Source organism: Podarcis gaigeae (assembly GCF_964106915.1).
Source record: "Podarcis gaigeae genome assembly, chromosome: 9".
Classification (NCBI taxonomy): domain Eukaryota; kingdom Metazoa; phylum Chordata; class Lepidosauria; order Squamata; family Lacertidae; genus Podarcis; species Podarcis gaigeae.
The window spans coordinates 5,582,099-5,602,965 of NC_139685.1; the positions used below are offsets into that span (position 1 = coordinate 5,582,099).

The window sequence follows — 20,867 nt, forward strand, 5'->3', positions numbered from 1 at the left end:
CAGCTTAGGGAACAAACCCGGTGAAAAACTCCCTCCCTCCATTCCCGGGCAGAGTCGACTATTAGGCAGCGCAAACAGATTTGAGGGTCTAATTGAAAGGGCAACCGATCGATCACTGTTCAGCTTATCTATATGGCTAGGTTCAGCTTATCTATATAGCTTATCTATATGGCTAGATCGGTTTGGCTTTTCTGCCTCAAGCCTCAGCTCTCCAGGAGTGTAAGCAGAAAGGGGAAGGTACATTATCCCACCTCCTCCAACTATACCCATTTAGCAATACATCTAAGCACGTGCAGATTTATCTTTCCGTTTTCACTGGGCAACTGCAGCTTCTGCACAGTCAGAACTGGGGAGTTGGGTCTCCCCGCAAGGCACGATTGCACAGGTGGCTTCCATGCACCTCCATGTCACCTCCTATGAAAGCATACTGAGGACCACCCCCCCCACACACCTTTAGTGGTATTCCCATAGCAAATCACTGTAACTCCAACAGTTTTACTCTACTCCCAATGGCACACTTTTACATTGACTCTCAAATCAAAAGGGTGGCAACTAGTAATTGCTGAGGGGCATATAGTCCAACCCTTTGCAATGAAGGAATCTCAGCCAAATTCATTACCACACCCTGGGAATGCAGAGAGATAAATCACAAACTAAACAACTCGATGTACTTTACAAAAATTCATTAACAACAATGTGCAGCACTTCAATACCATGAAATCTTCATACATACCCAACTCCTTCAACCATTCCTCATCAGGCTTTGCTTCTAGACTCTCCTCTGCACACCTTCCAGCTTGTCAACATCCTTTTTAAATTGTGGCACCCAAAACTGGATGCAGTACTCCAGGTGGGGTCTGACCAGGGCAGAATAGAGTGGAACTATTACTTCCCTTGACCTGGACCCTAGACTTCTGTTGATGCCGCCTAGAATAGCATTGGCTTCATATCACAGACCAGCCTTTTATGTTGCCAGTCTTAGCCATATCAAACTTATTTGAAGGTACTAACGAAGATGTCACGTTCAAAGACTCAGTATTTGTTTGTTTTAGTAACAGCACACCTAGAAATAGTGCACTAAAGGCTCGCATTAGAAGATACTTTCCTTGGACTCATGGTATGGTAGGTTTTGGACCATTGCTGTAGCTTAAAGAGTAACATATCAACTTCAAAAAAGCACAAGGACACACAGAAAGAGCCAAATTTCCCATCATTTCATGTTCAGTTTTTAATTGAATTACGAACCAGGCAGAGGGCCTTCTCGGTAGTGGCGCCCTTCCTGTGGAACTCCCACCAATCAGATGTCAAGGAGATAAAGAACAGCACAACTTTTAGAAGACATCTGAAGGCAGCCTTGTATCAGGAAGTTTTTTTTAATGTTTGATGTTTTATTATGTTTTTATACTTGCTGGAAAGGGTATAAATAATAACTTTCTTTCTTTCTTTCTTTCTTTCTTTCTTTCTTTCTTTCTTTCTTTCTTTCTTTCTGCTTACACTGAATACTTAGATATTCTGAAAGGTTGCAAGGGCCTTTATGGTCCTGCATTTAAAAGTTTGAAAACATTTGTTTTTCAAAGAATCTATTTTGAAAATTGTCTTTGTTTGCTTCTCATGTGGGCCCCTGCTGGAATACTGGGATTCCAATAGCTTTTTGAGGCTCTCCAAAGTCCCACCTTCTCATAGGTTTCCTGATGCCCATTCGACTGCTTCAATCATCAGAATACCCACAGTATCTGTAATGACTAGATCTTTTTATGTGGCAGCACCAACACTTTGGAACTCCCTGTCTATTGAGGTCAGGCTGGCACTTTTCCTGTATTCTTTTCAGTGCCTGCTAAACACACTGCTATTTAGACAAGCCTATTCAGGTGTTTAGGAAGTTTTTATGAGTTATGATTTGTTTTAGTCTATTCTATTGCCTGAACATTCGGTATGGTTTAAACTATGGCTGTAACTTTCTTTATAAAAAAATTAAAAAATCTTTTTGTAAACTCTTTTGGTCCCGTCCCCCCCCCGCCCCGCAGTCAAGTGGCAGATACATTTTATGAAATAGATAAATAAATGCCAACCACCCCGGCTGTCCATAGTTGTCATTGTGTTCAAGTGTACTCAAAAGCATTCGCAGTAGAATTAGACACATTCATATGCATAGACCTCTAAAAGCAGTAGCTTTTAGTAGCTCTGTTCCTTCACCATAAGAATATGATACATGTATCAGAAAGGCAAAAATGCACAAATAGTGATGCCCAGCCCTTTTGGGTATGTGTGGCCCAAGTTAGACCAACCACAGGTCAAGTCCTTATGCCAGATACATAACTGCTTCCTGTTAGCCACACACAGGCCACAGCCAGAACCACAAACTTTTTGCAGTAGCTGAGGAGTGTCACAAATTTATATATGTATAAAAGGCAAAGAAAAACACATATAAAACTCTGTACATGGTTATTAAAAATGAACAAAACAAGAAGCTTTGCTTCAACCTTTAATATAAATGCAAATCAACAGTTGTATATGCTTAAAATGTTTTTGCTCAATATGAAATTTTATTTAAAAACATGCTAAAAGTGTGTAGTTAAATAATTAAAGCAACATTTGTTTTCTTTTTGAGGAAATGCATACCCACCCCCCAGATGCATACCCACCCACCAAAAACATAGTTTTAAAATAAAGTCAGTCAGCATCCCTTTTGCCAAACAGTTGCAGGACAATTAGTATTCATTAAGAGTATAATCCAATGATTTCCCTTGAAATATCTGGTTTTCTTAACTTAAGAACAGTATTGCTTTTGTGTTGTCTATGCAGCAATCTGCCCTGCCCTATGTGGGGTACAATTCCACCCACTCCCATGCTAAGTGGAGCTGTTTTCCTTTTGTTCTGGCCCCCCATTGGCATCACTCCCTGCAATGGGGGACTCACATACACCTCCCACATGCCAATTGAGTCATCTTTTTCCTCCCCCAGGGCATGAGCACAGGGGACTCCGGTGAGCCCAAGGCCCCAGAGTGCCCAACACCAGCTTTCCATAGCTATCCATGGTTTGTTTCATTCTCGGTAGCATGGTCTGGATAATGCTTAAAAGACTACAGGAAATATCTATGTGCTATGCATTCATAAAATGTAAGTGAGCACTCTACAAAAAATAAGGTTTAAAAGAAGGCAAAATGGCCAGCTACCTGATCCTAGGCCTTGTTGTTAGTGAGGAGGTAAAGTAGTATCTGGGCTATACCACTCTGCATTCATGGTTTCTTCCTACATGGAAAACATTAGCATGTCAGGGAGAAGGATAGTCTAGAATCCTTTTCCCTGGCACCTAATTTCTATATATGGTGGGACTGTGTGAGCCATATGCTGCCTGAAATGGAACAGCTCTGATACAGCTTTAGCCACCTCAGTGAAAATTAGCAGGGTGTCCTAGTGCACCGTCAGAGACCAAGACATAATCCAGGGATTGCAATCAGATAATCTGATTATCCATTAGGAACAGGGTATAGAGGTGCTTCACAATTCAGATATACAGAGACAGGTGTTTAAGTATAGATATCTGTTGTTAACACGTTTACATATTGGCTGGAAGAAGCCTAAGTCTACCAATGCACAACATGTGGAGCTGCTGTTGGTTATCAGTGAATTAGGCTTTTTCTGCCTTATAGTTAACAATTTTATCTTTTTTTAAATTGAAACCCTGAAAAAAAAATCACCAGAGATTAACATTCAACAGATACCACTGTGCAACTTTGAAAGGATTTTCAATTCATATTGCTGCTTGCTTTTCTGTGAGGTAGCAAGAGCTGGTTCAAGGATAACAGTTGTGTTAATTAATTCCTCTAACATTCTAGAGAAAGGTATTCACAAACTCACGAGTATGAATGCCATATTAGGGGATAAATGCAGATGAACTTAAAGCACATGAAGACAGAATGAGCTAGAATGAAGAACACGGAACTTTCTGCCCAACCCAGTAAAACTAAGTTCTCCCTTCTGCCCCAGCAACATCTCTTTATTTATCTTCTTACATTTATTTATATCCCCTTACTTCCATCACAGAACTCAAGTGACCCCTGTACAGTTTAGTAATGAAACATATCACACTGTGATCACATTGCACATTCCATCCCATACAGACAAAGCCAGTGATTTGGAATGGGAGAAGGAAAATGCGTTATAGCAGAGCATTGTAACAGAGCTGAATCTCTCAGGTGATCAGAATCATGTCGTGAGGGAAGAGTGGGACCTCCCTTCAGGGACCCTCATTGTGCAGCTATCTAAATCACGTGGAGGGCAGAGGTGTGGAGAGCAGACTCCCCACTTCCGACCTTTGTATCATACATGGAATGTGATGGAACAGCAAGCATGGTTGTGCTCTACAGCTCCATGGCTATGTTGTGAATGAGAAAGAAGGGGGACTTGCCCTTTTTAGCAGAAGCTTCATGTTCCTTGGCAGATCTAGTTCTATCTTGGATACAGGAAGAGAGTTGTAAGATGACATCGGTTTAATCTTACACTACGAAGCATTTGTCTTAGACTTGAAGCATTTGTCCTGCAGACAAGTGTCAATTTAGTCCCCCCCACCAGCCAATGGCAACACGTAATTGAGCCACTGGTAAGTGACATGCTGATATACATCTCTGAAGTCAAGCCTCAGCAATTGACATGGAGGAGTGATGTACTCCTTGGGGCTGCAGAGATAAAAGCTGGATTTTTCACCTTGTTTTGTTTTCTTTCTTTTTATTCTAATGCCTGCTTAAATGACATAAGAATGTGAGATTTGGGAGAGAGTGGGAATAGTTTAACTTAACTGAATGCGGGAAAATCTATGGTAAAAATGAGAAAGAGGTAGAGATGTGGCGTAATATTTAATAACGGAAACAATTTTTTAAAGCACTCATTCACACATACACAACTTTGGGGACCTGTCCATTCATAAATCCCAACTCAGAACAAATCAGACATAACTCTTAATACACGTGGTCCCATTTTCCCCAATTTAAAAGTAAGCCATCTTCTTGCAACCTCATCTGAATATCTCAAGGTCTTAAAAAGTAAATATGAATGAAAAAATATTTCCCAATATGGCTAGTAGAGCAAGGCATCACTGCAAGGACTTACACCTTTATCTGAGAACCAGTAAGTCCTGACAGTATGTAAATGCACTATAAATGCCTACCATTCTGAGGCTGCTGTACACCCAGCACAACTGTACATGTTAAGAGCCTCATTAAGGGGCAGAGACAGCAGAAATGAGAAAGCAAAAAAGGAGTGGGGAGGAGCAAGTGTGGACAGAACAGAAGCCAAAAGCACTCATTGCAGGAGGAGACAGCAGGACACTCCCTTTACTTCCTTGGTAAGCAACCTGTAAGTCTGTGCCAAACTATTAGAATTTGAAGAGTGGGGACCTTTTTGATTCCATGGGTCAGCTCATTATCAGGCTTGGCTGCTCAAGGAAAGTTCGACAGATTGGGCAGCCTACCTTTCAATCACATGATGTTAATATTACATTTCATGATTGACAGGCAGGTTGGCTCACTCACTTTTCAAAATCCCTTGCATGGTGTTTCCAAGCACCTGACAGTGCTTTGGAATGTGTGGATGATACAAGCTTCTCAAAGCCTGCACTTAAGAGCTTCTCCCTGGCTGTGCGCAAGGAGCATTGAATGGTTTTAATGTTGCTCAGTTTCGCTGTGCACACCTATTCCCAGCAGGTTCTTTTTAACATAGGCTTCCTTCTGTTATCTCCCCCCACATGGAGAGCAGAAATTAGCACTTTGCCAGCCCTGTGGCTGGGGCTCACCAGAGAAGCACCAATCCAGCCACAGAGTTTGGGAAGGCCTTTATTTCTCCCTTCCCCTGGGAGGTACCTGTAACTAAACGGAGCGTAATTTAACCCCCACTCATCAGCTGATGAGTGAAGGTTACATCCTGCTGCATTATGTCCTGCCAGACTTGAACCGTGCCCTCCTGCCCATCAGTTGACATCACAAGTGATGCCAGGTGATTGACAGGAGTGCATGCTTTGGAGGAAAGAGCATTGTTGGGCCAAGACTGGCCTGGAGGTTCCCCAACCTGGATTGCAGTAACCAAGCCAGAAAGGAAGCAAGTATGTGACTGCATATGCTTCATACATACCCCCTGGTATGAGTACATACATACCCTTGCATACTCCATACATACCCCCTGATATGAGTGGTGATTGCTTTCATGGTGAGTGTTCTTGTACCCTGTAGCTGTACCCTCTGATGGTTACTCCAATCCACTTCTGGACTGGGTGAGTATAAGAGAATGTTGTCAGTTCTGGCAAATGTCAGAAATAAGGTAGCTACACAGCTACTTTGGGGCCAATAAGCACAGTTGAAAGGACAACACCTAACTGAAGCAACACTATAAGCAAGTCGACCAAAGTGGTTCAGCTTTCTTTTCCATTCACATCTTCTTTTTATGGAGCAGCAAAATAAACAGAAATCCCCTTGTGAAACTGAGATCAAAGAGAGGGCATTACTGCAAGAAACAGTGACAGAGGTGTATGTTCAAGGACATGCAGGAATGTTGACAAAAAAGTGTGCAATGTGCGATGCAATTCTGAACAACCTTTGAAAATGGAAGGCAGAGCAGCCGTCTTGTGTGCAAAGACACACATACACATTTGAAATCAACAAAAGCTATCCCTAGTAAAAATATTGAGCAAAACACCAAATTCATCCCCTTGCAGTCATTTCTATTTGGATCTGCCTCACACTCTACTTGCTTCTCACCCCCTTCATCTCCTTTGTTGAAATGCAAAGTTTGGAATAATTGCAAATATTATGAAACTGTTTCTCAGAAAAACTAACAATTACGATCCTTGAAGGGCAAGATGGTGCTATCCTTATTTCAAGCTTCACAAAACTCATGGAATTAGAATGAACAGCCCAGCTTGGGATTTCAAATTTGTGCACCAGTGTTCTCATGCAGATCTCTTTAGGACCCATATATACAGTTAAGCGGCAAATAATTTCCATGACTTTGGGCAGCAGGCAGGGGATTGTGTATTTGTCTGGACAGTCTATATATCAAGACAAAGGCTTCATTTCTGATATTCTGTGTATGAATGATTAGTTTTGGTTATTTTAGAAGAGGGATTATTTGAGCATGCCATCTCCTCCCCATCCGCTGCCCAAATGGCACAGTCCTGGAAAATCTTTATTGCTTGATTAGCTTGATAAGGCAGGCATTTTGTAAAGGGCCATCCCACAGTTTATTTTTAACAAGGAGGTCCATTTCTAAGTTGTAAAATGTGAAGCAAAAACTCCTGTGTGAATGTTTCAGATCTACGAGAGGAACTGTTATTAATAGAAATAAAAAATATATTATGCTACCCAACGTAAGAGGGCTTTTAAATAGCAGGGGCAATGTAAATTTTCATTTTCCACAATTCATCACTCTTTTAGAATCTCCACGACTTGCCAAGGATGTCATCTGCGTGGTGAGCACGAGGATTTCAAGTAAGCTTATGACAGCTCTGAATTGAAAGAATTGGAGAATGAGAAAAATGGTAGAGCTTAGATATTTCTTTCATTTCTTTTGATCAGTTTCTACTTCACAACAGCACTGATCTGCAAGATTGTCTACATTTCTAATTAAAAGGTTGCATATCAGCTGACTGTTAAAGCTCAGTATATTTTACCAGTTGAACCGATGCAATGCAGTTCACTGTCTGGAAACATATAACTTGGGTAAAATGGACCAAAACACTGTCTGCGTTTTTCAATTATCCCTGGAAGTATGCCTGGGGACTGTAATGATGAGCCTGTCAACATTTACTACTACACACACAAGGTGCATTAGGATTCAGAACAATGCATAGGTTCGGTTTTTATGCTTGAGATTTTCCAGGCCTTGCTGAAGGTTTTGTAAAAAAATAACCTAGGCTGGACCTCAGCGCTCACCTGTCAACTCACAGGACTCCAGGGCTTAGAAGGATGGAGAGGGAGGGCTGACAATCTGCATTAAACATGTACTGGTTTAATAATACACAATTCCCCAAACTCTGATAGCGGAAGCACAGTTTTTCTGGAAAAAGTTCATTCTTAAACCACAAAAAGCCTGAATGTGTTAAAATTCACCCCCTTCAGAGGAGCCCCTTCCGCATCTCTCTTAGGGTACCCCTGCCTGTACGGGCCAGTCTTGACAGACTCTGGGGTTGTGCGCCCATCTCACTCAAGAGGCCAGGGGCCAGCGCTGTCCGGAGACACTTCCGGGTCACGTGGCCAGCGTGACAAAGCTGCATCTGGCGAGCCAGAGCCGCACACGGAAACGCCGTTTACCTTCCCGCTGGTAAGCGGTCCCTATTTATCTACTTGCACCCGGAGGTGCTTTCGAACTGCTAGGTTGGCAGGCGCTGGGACCGAGCAGCGGGAGCGCACCCCGCCGCAGGGATTCGAACCGCCAACCTTTCGATCGGCAAGTCCTAGGCGCTGAGGCTTTAACCCACAGCGCCACCTGCATCTCTCTTAACCAGCAGGTAATTCTGCTGTTTTCTCTGTGACTGGGAGTGAGCAAATAATCTAGCCACATGCCTTGCAGCAACTGTGCCCCATATGGTGTCTGAATGAAAGGAGGAAAAGCAAAACTAGGGAATCATTCAGAAGTAAAGTGGGCTGCCTCTGGTTAGGTAACTGGAGCTCATAGGAACCTTTACATATTGTGGTATAGTAGCAGTTACCTTCACACAAAGTTTGGGAGTTGCTCTTTTAAGATCTGATATTTCTTGTTATGGAGAATCATAGGTCATATTTCCTTTCTGTCTCACAGATGAAAACCCTGGTGTGGTATTTTTAAATGCATACTAACAGAATTATCAAAAGTATTGGCCTGAAGGGATCACAGCCAGTTCTGACTCTCTCACAAACGTGCTTTGCTTCATTCTCACATCAGATGTACGTTTAAAAAATCTTAGGCATGTATCTTAAAAAGTGATATGTGACCCAGGCCCCATCATGACATCAGGGCTGAGCTGAGAGTAACACAATGGCTGTGAGTCATTTAGCTCCAGATGCACCTTTCTTTCTGGATATAAATTGCAAACACTAAAAATGGCATCCATCAAAGACTGCACAGTAGAACTCTGGAAAAAAAAAGCATAAGAAAAAGGAGAGAAACGGTAAAAATGTATAAACCAGGGTACTAAATTCTAGTATACACAGTAAGATAATAATAAGATATTCCCCTTCAAAAACAAAAACCCTACACCCCAAGCAGCTCAAATTCACAGGATCTCCATTTGCGTGGCTTTTTCAAGTCTCCCAGTATTATGTTCGGCAAAAGCTGCTTGTGACCCATGAGATTGAAACGGTTTTTTCCTAGAAGTTAAACACACACCAGTCGGGTTATCCTCAATGGTCTAATACAGATAGCAGTGTAAAGGTTGTTCCTTAAATAATGTTAGAGAGCAGTATAAACTCTACAAAGTAGTGCAGAAAGCTGATTTGCTCTCAGTAAATTTCCTTTCTTCTTTGGCAAAAATGGTAAATGAACAGAAACAAAAAGGAAGTCCAGTAATACATTGTGCTTAGTCACGTGATGGATGGTAGGATGGAGGCCCCAAGCAGGTATAGCTTGATTTTCTTTTTCAGCGTTGTTTTTCTTCCTCCTGCACCCGCAGTGCCAAGAGAGAAGTCCTGATGCAGCTAACAATGTAGTGTTTCTTAGGCATCGTATTTTTTACCAGTCCTGTGAATCTGCTGAAAGAGAGTCATGGAAAAAGCCATGCCAAGTATCTGAAAGAGAACAGAGGGAATAATTCAAGAATTTGAATTTGAATGGCACTTTTTAATGGTTCGGACTAGCACACCACACAAATCTCAGCAATCTTTACAATAATCCCATAAGGCTATTGTAAGACTATCATGACGGGTTGGCTGTACAGAGAATTGTGACTCGTCTGAGGCAAGTGAAATTCAAAGCAAACTGAAAGCAATTTTAGACCATTTTCTCAAATTGAAACACTTCAAAGAAAGCTCAAAGTGTTTTTGATAAATTTCCCCAGAATATTTCCCCACTTCACGCATCTGAAGAGAGCTCCGTTCCTCACGTGTTTCCTGTGCAGCTTTAGAAAGAGAGGACTGTAAGCACACTGGGTTCTTCTGCATAATCGGGACCTCTGGCTCAAGGTAAATTTCCAGCCACAAGGAAAACACATAGGATGTTTCCAAAGTAATGTTTAACATGCAACTGGTAGATGAGTTAGAAGCTGGGGGTTGGAGTTGGCCAGTAGGGATGGTCCTCTAGTATGTTTGCAGTGAGGTGAAAAACTTTTAAAATGTCCTGCTCATTCTGGTTGTTCTTTTCTGCACCTCTTTCAGCTCTATAATATCATTTTTGAGAAGTGGTGACCAAAGGAATCCAAATGTGGTTGCCCTGTATATATTTATTTTATTGGCACCTATATTTATGATCCTTTTCCTAATGGAATTTGCCTTTTTCACAGCTGCCATATATTTTAAATCAATCAATCAATCAATCAATCAATCAGTACTTGCTGGAATAGGGAGCAGAAAGGGACCAGGCTCAGGACTTCTTGCTGCAGCATCTGGTCCAGGAGTAGGAATGAGACAGATGACGTGGTTGCAGAAGAAACATAATTACATCTCATATCCCTGGATTCTCTCCTGAGCCTCCTGAGGCACATTTTAATGGCTGCCTTGAGAAGGCTTGTCAAGCTTTCTTCCCCCAACAGTGAGAGAAGAAAAAGGAGAGGAAATGAGTGCTGCCTGCCTTCTCGGGCCTTGTCTGCTACTTCTTGGCTCCCCTCTCTGCACCAGTCCCATGGCTGGTGGCTGCCTGGTCTGCGAGGACACAGCCATCTCTCTTGAGTTTAAGGGCTGTGAAAAGGTGGGGGGCACTGGTCTTGCTCCAGTCCAGTGTGCTAGGCTGGGGAAGGATGTTGAAGGCTTGTGGCTGGTGCTGATAAGCCAAGCAGCCCCTCTTCCCCACTGTTACTGGGGGGGGGGGGCAGAAACACCTGCTCAAAAGTCCAAGTTAGAGGGGTGTAGTCTTTGATGATTTTGTTTTGTTTTCCTCAACCACCTCTGTCACAGGCTCAGAACATAAACACCAACTGGGGATACGCTAGACATTCTGTTGTCACATTTACTGCATTATTCCATGGACCATAGCAAAAATGAGGCCCAAACAAGGATCCTTTGAGCTACCTACCTGCATTATGAGGATACACATCCCAACTGTCCCGAGTATATGCTTATTATCATCAAACCACATCTTGACTTTTTCATAGCAGCCCTGAAAGGGGAAGTGAAAAATGATTTGAAAATATATCAATAAAAACAATCATTTTGATAGAAGCATCCCAAAATGACGGGAAGTTCAAGTTGTATCAAAAACAAAACCTGAAAGCTTCATATATATTATTTGTTCTGCTCAGTCGTGATGAAGCCTGTTTTGTTTTTGTTTTATAAAATATTTTTATTAACAATTTTTTGTTTAAATCACAATGCCAATAAAACAATACAATATCACATCTTTTAACATAGATCTTTTCACTTCTTTGGACTCCCTCACATCTCCCGCTCCTGCATTCCTGGTTATAATTTTATTCAGCAAATTTATCCCCTTATTTTTAATCTTCATAATTAATTTTCCAATGTTATATCTCTAGTTTTGGCTATCCTTTTATTCAAATCTTAAAAAGTTTAGACATAACCAATATATTCCAAAATTTTTATCATTTCTTAAATTTATCTTATCTTCATAATTCACTTCCTTGAGCTCAATGGTGCCAAGTTGTTTATACTCTAGCATCCTTCTTAAGATTCATACAATTTACAATATTTTTGTAAATAAGTCTTAAATTTCTTCCAATCTTCTTCCACCCTCTCCTCTCCCAGGTCTCGGATTCTGCCGGTCATCTCAGCCAGTTCCATGTAGTCCGTGATGAAGCCTGTTTTGGCTTCTCAAATTAAATATGAATAAATTAAAACACATTCATGTTGACCAAATGGGTTTTGTTCATTTAAAAAAATGAGCGAGTTAAAGATACCACCAATGTTTGTTTTATATGTTGAAAAAGCAGATTCTAAGGCCATGGCAGAATGCCTCAAGGTGTTTTATTTAGAAAGCAACTCTGGCTGCCTTGTGCCAAAACCTGCGTGCCTCTTTTCTACATTGCCACTTGCTGTCAGTTTGGAACGTTAGAAAAGAATATGATAATATTATTTTTAGTGGGACTGTCCCCCTGACCATGTTATTCTCAGAATAACTCTGTGAGATGTTGAGAGGTGACCCACTGAGCTTTGGTCTCCCAGTTCCATGTCTGATATGCTGACCATTATATCAGTCTGACAAGGCACAATGGCAAGAATAATCAGTATAAATGGGGGCCTGTGATCTAATGCAGTGTTTCCCAACCTTGTGCCTCCAGCTGTTTTTGAACTACAACTCCCATCATCCCTGACTAGCAAGACCAGTGGCAAGGGATGCTGGGAATTGTAGTCCAAAAACAGCTGGAGGCACAAGGTTGGGAAACACTGATCTAATGGATGGACAGAGGCAGAAACTTGTCATCCCTCTCTTTCAGCTTTCTTTTCACTTCTCTATCTCTTCATCCACCTCAACCACAGAACATCAGGAGGTACATGTCCACACATCCACACACTTGTCGGAAGGCACATGCACTCATGCTTCTGCCATATATGCTCTGTAAGCTTATGTTGACATGAACCACATACACAGCGTTTGGAAATTGTAGTTGCACATATGAACAGGCACAGCAAACAGGCACATTTGCAAACATAGCCATTGCACACCATTGCTTTTCAAACAGACTCTTCCTAGCATCTATGCATCTTGCAGGGAGGGGAGGGGGAAAGTCAAAGGCAGAATAATTTCCTTTGGCTCGACCTAGCTGTCCCTTATAGCTCTTCAGACCTTGGCTGTGGCAACAGGCGCACCAAAACGTTGTGAGAGCGGCAAAACAGCTGCCCCAGGGGAGCTTGAGCTTTTCTGTTACTCGTAAGGAGGTACAAGTCGAGCAGCAGCCTATTTCACTCGCGCTTTGAGCAGCCTCCGCTATCTCCACCGCTACCATGTCCTGCTTCTCTTACCCCAAGGGACACACCTGCCCCCCAATCTTACACCAGGTAAAAAAAAGTAGGAAAACACCGTGACAACCGGTTCTGGCTCAAGAGCCAAATGCTTCAAATGAAATAACTCACTCAGGGATAAAGTAGGAGTGCTTACTGGACATTTTCCTCTCGCTGAGAAACTATAAGCTCAGTCAGTGATATACATTTGATCTGTTGGCTGAATAGAAGAAACTAGGGAAGAGGACAAGAAGGCAGACGGAGGCCATTTTGTTGCTTGCAGAGAGTATGCCTGAATTTGCAGCTGTGTATAAAGGGTATTTTTTCAGTGATTGTACCATCAGTGCACAATTCATTTTTTATTCCCACTGTACACCCTGCAATTTTTTGTTTTCCTATGTTTCTGAAGACTTTTAAACACAAGTATTGGTCTACTCGGCAGTATAAAGAAACCATTCTCTGCCACTGACGGGGCTCCCGGAGGTGTGAGGGAGAAGGTGGGACTGTGAAGCAACTTTGGGCCCTTCCTCTTAATTTATATGGAGCCTTCCCCCAAATTCCATCGGTGTTCAATTTTGCCTCCCTCCCTTCTCCTTGTGAGTCATGTCTTTTAGGTTGCAAGCCTGAGGGCAAGACTTACAATCTCACATTTGGAAGCCACTCTGGGGAAAATGTTTCAAGCACTCAAATAAATAAAACAGACCAGGAAATTTGCACCAATAATAGAAAAGCAGAAGGGTTAACTGACAACAAAATATGCAGAAAAATCAATTTCAGTTTATCTGATTTGTTTAACCATACCAGATGGGAATCTACTTGACTTGCATTTTTACTTTTAGGGATTTTTAAAAAAACTATTATTGTATTATATCCCAGAGGGGCCTGAAAGGATGGAGCCCTTGGAAGTCACAGACCCTGCTTACTTTGTGCAATATTTTTGCATTGCTTACCTTCAGCACATGTCCTAGGTCACAGTGGTGACCGAACAATGGTTGTAAAATAGTCTCTTAAATTGAAATATCTCTGTACCTAATACCTGCGCTCGAATGGTGTTCATGCAAGGATACCCTTTCCACAAGGAAAGAAATTAAGTTAAACTAAAGAAAAAAATCAGATTATTATGTAAGCTAAAATTACCGTTTTCCACACTAAATTCATATTAGTGGAATTCCGGCCACAGTCTTCAGAATTTTCTATGCAACATCTGTCAGGGACAGTGTTCTCACCCAGTACAAGGTACCAGTCTTTGTAATCAGTAACCCCACAGCAGTGCATCTAGGAGACAAGGACAAGATGAGACATAATGCAGCCTGGAACTGAAAGAACATTTTAGGAGTTTTGAAAAGGCTGTGTTACCTTGGACACTAGCAAGTGCAAGTCTGAGTGATAACTGCAAAGAATTAGCCTCTTGAAAAATCACCACTGTATATTTTAAACCCCAAACCTTATTTGTCACCATTTTCAGCTCATTCCACCTGTTTATTGTCAACTGTTCACTTATTGAACATGTCAATCTCTGATCCCCTTGATTAGGGGACAAAACGTCATTCCATGAGTAGAGTGAGGGGCTCCTCTCCTCACAGTCAGAAAGGACACTTCTTTTCCTGAAACTGCCTGGACTGAGAGGAGAAAGATACAAAACCCATTCTTAAAGGCAGTGCTGACGGTGTGGAGGGATTAGGACTTGGTTTTGGCCCCCAGACCCTCACCACTGACTCCACTATTAGACCATCCATCATTCCAACCGGAAGATAAACAGGGACAATTAAAAAAAACTTGAAAAGAGAGGAATCTATCACATAAGTGACTTTATTTCTAGAAGTAAAGCAATATCTGAGCATGAGCTAATAGAAAAGTTGGATGATGCCCAGTTAAATCAGTTTCAATCTCTTTAATTATGCACATTTGCAAGATATTTGGAATACAAGGGCCTTGGTTCTCTTGTGTTATTTGAGTCTCTGTAACAAATCAAAATATGACATAAAAGGAGCTGCATCTTCAGTTTATAGCATTCTTTTAGAACAATACGCAGGCGATACAGGAGGTCTCCGGTCAGTATCGGAAAAAGACTTAGGGATCATAACTGGATATCATAAATGACAATCAGTTTGGCACAGCCCATCCCTACGAACAATCTATGCTCATTTGCAGGAGGCTTCTCTCAAAATTATATTTTGCTGGCACTGGACTCCATCACATCTAGCCAAAATAAACACCAGGATCTCTCCCCTGTGCTGGAAAGGCTGTGGAGATATTGGCTCATATTTTCATCCATGATGGACTTGCATGTTGGTTTACTTCTTTTGGGAAAAGGTGTTTCACATTAATTCCAAAATTATGCAGCGAGCCCTCCCCCCCTATTTGGCTCCCTCCTTGTTATGGTTAGACTCAAATTTAAACAGTAAAATTATATGCAAGGATTTCGTATTTTTTTCTGTTATCAGCACCCTGATTAACAATAGTCCAATATTGGAAACAATCCATAGAAATCCCGTTTGAAATCTGCTTAAATACTATTTGGAATGCCTTACTCGCCACTTCAAAGATAGATACTTTGGGTCAAACTTATCTTCCTTTCTTTTCCTTTATAAATGGGGCAGAATATACTTTTATTCCACCCTCAACACAATAATCTCTGTGGAGAAGATACCTGAACTTATAATACATAAATAAACGTACAGCTTGAAACTGCTTAAGACTGTAAGAACTGGACAAGTCATTGCAGTTATATGTTGTTCTTTTTCCTGTAAGACCTATTGCAGTCGTTAAGAGTCGTCAACAGGCTCATCACAGCTATCTGCCAATCACCCAATCCCACCACCCTATTGAGTAGTACCCCTCCTCACCTTCTCACTATATAGAAGGGTCTGGTGACTTCTGTTTCAGTGTATCTGAAGAAGTGTGCACGCACACGAAAGCTCATACCAAGAACTAACTTAGTTGGTCTTTAAGGTGCTACTGGATTTTTTTTATTTTGTTTGGACTATGGCAGACCAACACGGCTACCTATCTGTAACTGGAAATATGTTGTTCTTGTATTATATGAAAAACAATATATATATATATATATATATATATATATATATATATATATATGCAGGTTTTGGTGTCCTCGGGTGTCTTCCCGTGTAAAAGTTGGGGTGTCTAGGCGACGTTTCGACGAGGTCTCACTCGTCATCTTCAGGCTGGTGCTTTCGGCTTCTTGTTACTGGAACAGAGCGGGATCTCAATGTTTGAGTTCCTATAAATACTGTAGAGGGGGTGTGGTGTCTAGCCTCCAATGTTCTGGGCAGAGAGGAAGTTCCCAGGCTAGTGTGCCTTTTCTTCTTTTGTTCCTTAATTACTTGAGAGATACCTTGAGTGATTTCTTGAGTGATATCCTGAGTACCACTTAGGTGGGTCATTAGGTGTGGATTAGTTGCTAAAGTCTTTGTGTCTTGACCTCTTGAACTTTGTGAAGAGTTTTCCTGAGAAGATGGCTGTATTGCACTTAGTTGTGCTTTGGCTTGGCTTCGTGTATAGGGGCGAGCTGTGGTTTTGTGGCTTGTGTCAGCCAGATCTGCGTAGGGATTGCAGGGGGGTGCAGCATCCGGAGGTGCCACCATGGACTGGCTACTGGATGGTGTCAGTAATTCATCTGTGGAGAGGGTCTGGGTTTGGGTCTGGTGTGGTTGATTGGTGTTGGCGTTCTGTGTGCCTCTGGATCTGGTGTCAGTTTTTGTGGGGAGGGCTAATTTCCAGATGTCTGGCAAGCGGGATGTGTCGTCACGCTTGTTCATGTTGTGAGGGTGTTTCTCTATCTCGATGGCTTCCATGATTATTCTCTTGTGGTGATGTTCCGTGTTAAAGAGCAATTTGGAATCTGCAAAATTAATTTCGTGTCCAGTTTCTTTCATGTGACCCTCTCCACAGATGAATTACTGACACCATCCAGTAGCCAGTCCATGGTGGCACCTCCGGATGCTGCACCCCCCTGCAATCCCTACACAGATCTGGCTGACACAAGCCACAAAACCACAGCTCGCCCCTATACACGAAGCCAAGCCAAAGCACAACTAAGTGCAATACAGCCATCTTCTCATGAAAACTCTTCACAAAGTTCAAGAGGTCAAGACACAAAGACTTTAGCAACTAATCCACACCTAATGACCCACCTAAGTGGTACTCAGGATATCACTCAAGAAATCACTCAAGGTATCTCTCAAGTAATTAAGGAACAAAAGAAGAAAAGGCACACTAGCCTGGGAACTTCCTCTCTGCCCAGAACATTGGAGGCTAGACACCACACCCCCTCTACAGTATTTATAGGAACTCAAACATTGAGATCCCGCTCTGTTCCAGTAACAAGAAGCCGAAAGCACCAGCCTGAAGATGACGAGTGAGACCTCGTCGAAACGTCGCCTAGACACCCCAACTTTTACACGGGAAGACACCCGAGGACACCAAAACCTGCATATATATATATATATATATGCGACGTTTCGACGAGGTCTCACTCGTCATCTTCAGGCTGGTGCTTTCGGCTTCTTGTTACTGGAACAGAGCGGGATCTCAATGTTTGAGTTCCTATAAATACTGTAGAGGGGGTGTGGTGTCTAGCCTCCAATGTTCTGGGCAGAGAGGAAGTTCCCAGGCTAGTGTGCCTTTTCTTCTTTTGTTCCTTAATTACTTGAGAGATACCTTGAGTGATTTCTTGAGTGATATCCTGAGTACCACTTAGGTGGGTCATTAGGTGTGGATTAGTTGCTAAAGTCTTTGTGTCTTGACCTCTTGAACTTTGTGAAGAGTTTTCCTGAGAAGATGGCTGTATTGCACTTAGTTGTGCTTTGGCTTGGCTTCGTGTATAGGGGCGAGCTGTGGTTTTGTGGCTTGTGTCAGCCAGATCTGTGTAGGGATTGCAGGGGGGTGCAGCATCCGGAGGTGCCACCATGGATTGGCTACTGGATGGTGTCAGTAATTCATCTGTGGAGAGGGTCTGGGTTTGGGTCTGGTATGGTTGATTGGTGTTGGCGTTCTGTGTGCCTCTGGATCTGGTGTCAGTTTTTGTGGAGAGGGCTAATTTCCAGATGTCTGGCAAGCGGGATGTGTCGTCACGCTTGTTCATGTTGTGAGGGTGTTTCTCTATCTCGATGGCTTCCATGATTATTCTCTTGTGGTGATGTTCCGTGTTAAAGAGCAATTTGGAATCTGCAAAATTAATTTCGTGTCCTGTTTCTTTCATGTGTTGGAAAAGAGAGGAAGTTTTTTCTTCTTTTTTGACGGCATTCTTGTGTTCTGCGATACGTGCATTTATTCGTCTGTTTGTTTGTCCAATGTACGTGGCTGGGCAGACTTTGCAGGGTATTTCATAGATCCCTTGGTTTTCCAACTGGATTTTATCCTTGGGGTTTCTGAGGATATTGGCTATTTTTTGGTTGGTGCAAAAGGCTGTTTTGATATTGTGTTTATGGAGGATTTTGCTAATTTTATCTGTAGTGCCCTTGATATAAGGAAGGAGGGCCATGCCATTGTTTTCTTCTGTGTCTTGGTTTTTGGGGGGTGTTTCCTTTTGGATTAGCTTCGTAATCCTGTTTTGCTGGTATCCATTGGCAATTAACACATTTGAGAGATTCTGTAACTCAGTTGTCAAGTGGTCTTTGTCAGCCAGGCGTTTGGTTCTGGAGATGAGAGTCTTGGCTACGGAGTTTATTTGTGCAGGGTGGTGGTGTGATTGTGCATGTAAGTAGCGGTTGGTGTGTGTTTTTTTCTGGTAGATAGTGTGTCCTAGGGAGCCATCAGGTTTTTTGTAGATTAGGACGTCAAGGAAGGGAAGTTGGTTGTTGGCTTCTATTTCCATAGTGAATTGTATTTTGGGGTGTAAGTTGTTGAGATGTGTGAGGAAGCTATCCAGTTTTTCCTTCCCGTGTGGCCAAATTACAAAGGTGTCGTCAACATATCTGAGCCAAAGTTTGGGTTTGTGTTCTGACTTGTCTAAAGCATTGGTTTCAAAGTGTTCCATGTACAGGTTTGCGATGACCGGTGAGAGGGGTGATCCCATAGGTGCTCCTTCTATCTGTTTGTATCTTTGTCCATTGTGGATGAAGTACGTGTTGGTTAGGCAGTGGTTGGTCAGGTCCAAGATGTATTCGGGGGGATTGTATTTGTTTTGAATAGCTGTCAAGGCTTCATTAATGGGCACTTGTGTGAAGAGAGATACAACATCGAAGCTCACAAGTAGGTCATTAGGATGTAGGTTTTGCTTCTTTATTGTTTCTATGAACTGGAAGGAGTTTGGTACGTGTGAAGAGATGGATTCTGCATAGGGCTGAAGTTGCTTGGCGAGAAATTTAGCGAGATTTTGTAGAGGTGAGCCTATGGAGCTGACTATTGGTCTGAGTGGTGTTCCTTCTTTGTGTATCTTGGGGAGGCCGTAGAGTTTGGGGCATCTGGATGATTTTTCTCTGGGGATGATTCTTAGCTGGATTTCTTCACTGATAGGAGAGGCTTTTATTTTGGATTTGGTGGTTTTTTCCAGATAGGTGGTGGGATCTGTTTTTATAGGTTTGTAGGCAGGATCTTGGAGTAGCTTTGATAGTTTTGCTTGGTAGTCCGATGTGTTCATCACCACTGTGGCATTACCTTTGTCTGCTGGGAGAATGATTATGTTGTTGTCTTTCCTCAGGTTGGTGAGTGCTTTCTGTTCTTCTTTGTGTAAATTGCTTCTGGGTGGTTTGCTGGAGCAGAGGATGTTGGTGACTTCAAGTCTGATTTTATTGGCTTCATCTGGGTTGAATTTGGTTAGGCTAGCTTCGACTCCGCATATGATGTTTTCCGTGGGGATGCGTCTCGGGGCGACTGCAAAGTTGAAACCTTTGGAGAGTACTTTGGTTTCAGTTGTGGTGAGGATCCTGTCTGATATGTTATGTACTGTTTGTTTCATGGGTTGCTGTGGAGGGTGGCCGGGCTTCTGGCGTTTCTCTAGTTTGTGGAGTTTGTTGGTGTGTGTGTCTGTCTTATGTGAGGTCTCCGTTTCAGCTCTCCAGACGGCTAGTTGTTTGCATTTGTCCCAGAGTGCAGGGTGGATTTTGTTACAGAGTTTGAGGTGAAGAGTGAGTAGATCTTTGTTGGTTTGGTCTAGTAGGTATCTTTTCTTGTGTAGTTCGTTTCTGATTAGGGATAGTTCAGTTCGTTTCAGGATCCTTTCGGTGGCTGGGGTTTTAGAATGGAATTTAAGTTGGAAGCATGTGGGAATTAATTTGTTGTCTCGGCAGTTGCGTAGGAACAAGAGATCACATAAGATGGTGGCTCTTCGGACTTCTAGTTTCTCGTAGGTTCTTGTCAGCTGGAAGGTTTCCTCCCCGTAGAGGTAAGATATTTGCTTTCGTAGATTTTCACGGGTACAGGAATGCAGGTTTTGGTGTCCTCGGGTGTCTTCCCGTGTAAAAGTTGGGGTGTCTAGGCGACGTTTCGACGAGGTCTCACTCGTCATCTTCAGGCTGGTGCTTTCGGCTTCTTGTTACTGGAACAGAGCGGGATCTCAATGTTTGAGTTCCTATAAATACTGTAGAGGGGGTGTGGTGTCTAGCCTCCAATGTTCTGGGCAGAGAGGAAGTTCCCAGGCTAGTGTGCCTTTTCTTCTTTTGTTCCTTAATTACTTGAGAGATACCTTGAGTGATTTCTTGAGTGATATCCTGAGTACCACTTAGGTGGGTCATTAGGTGTGGATTAGTTGCTAAAGTCTTTGTGTCTTGACCTCTTGAACTTTGTGAAGAGTTTTCCTGAGAAGATGGCTGTATTGCACTTAGTTGTGCTTTGGCT

General features: G+C 42.4%; 1 protein-coding gene across 8 annotated transcripts in view; it reads right to left on the bottom strand.

The window, feature by feature from the left end:
- Positions 1–2,469: 2,469 nt before the first annotated feature.
- Positions 2,470–20,867, bottom strand: part of TSPAN9 (tetraspanin 9) — a 146,652-nt gene continuing 128,254 nt past the window's right edge. For 4 of the 8 annotated variants that reach the window (XR_014555148.1, XR_014555150.1, XR_014555152.1 and 1 more), the window contains 4 exons: positions 14,208–14,345; positions 11,188–11,271; positions 8,473–9,749; positions 2,470–8,113 (listed from right to left, as the gene is read on the bottom strand). Coding sequence is in view for 1 of the 8 variants with exons in the window: in XM_083698432.1 (XP_083554558.1) it covers positions 9,678–9,749; positions 11,188–11,271; positions 14,208–14,345 (294 nt within the window). In the remaining 7 variants the exon portion in view is untranslated. Of the gene's footprint in view, positions 8,123–8,472; positions 9,750–11,187; positions 11,272–14,207; positions 14,346–20,867 lie in introns of those variants that run through there. The other 4 variants (XR_014555149.1, XR_014555151.1, XR_014555154.1 and 1 more) reach the window with 2 other exon arrangements.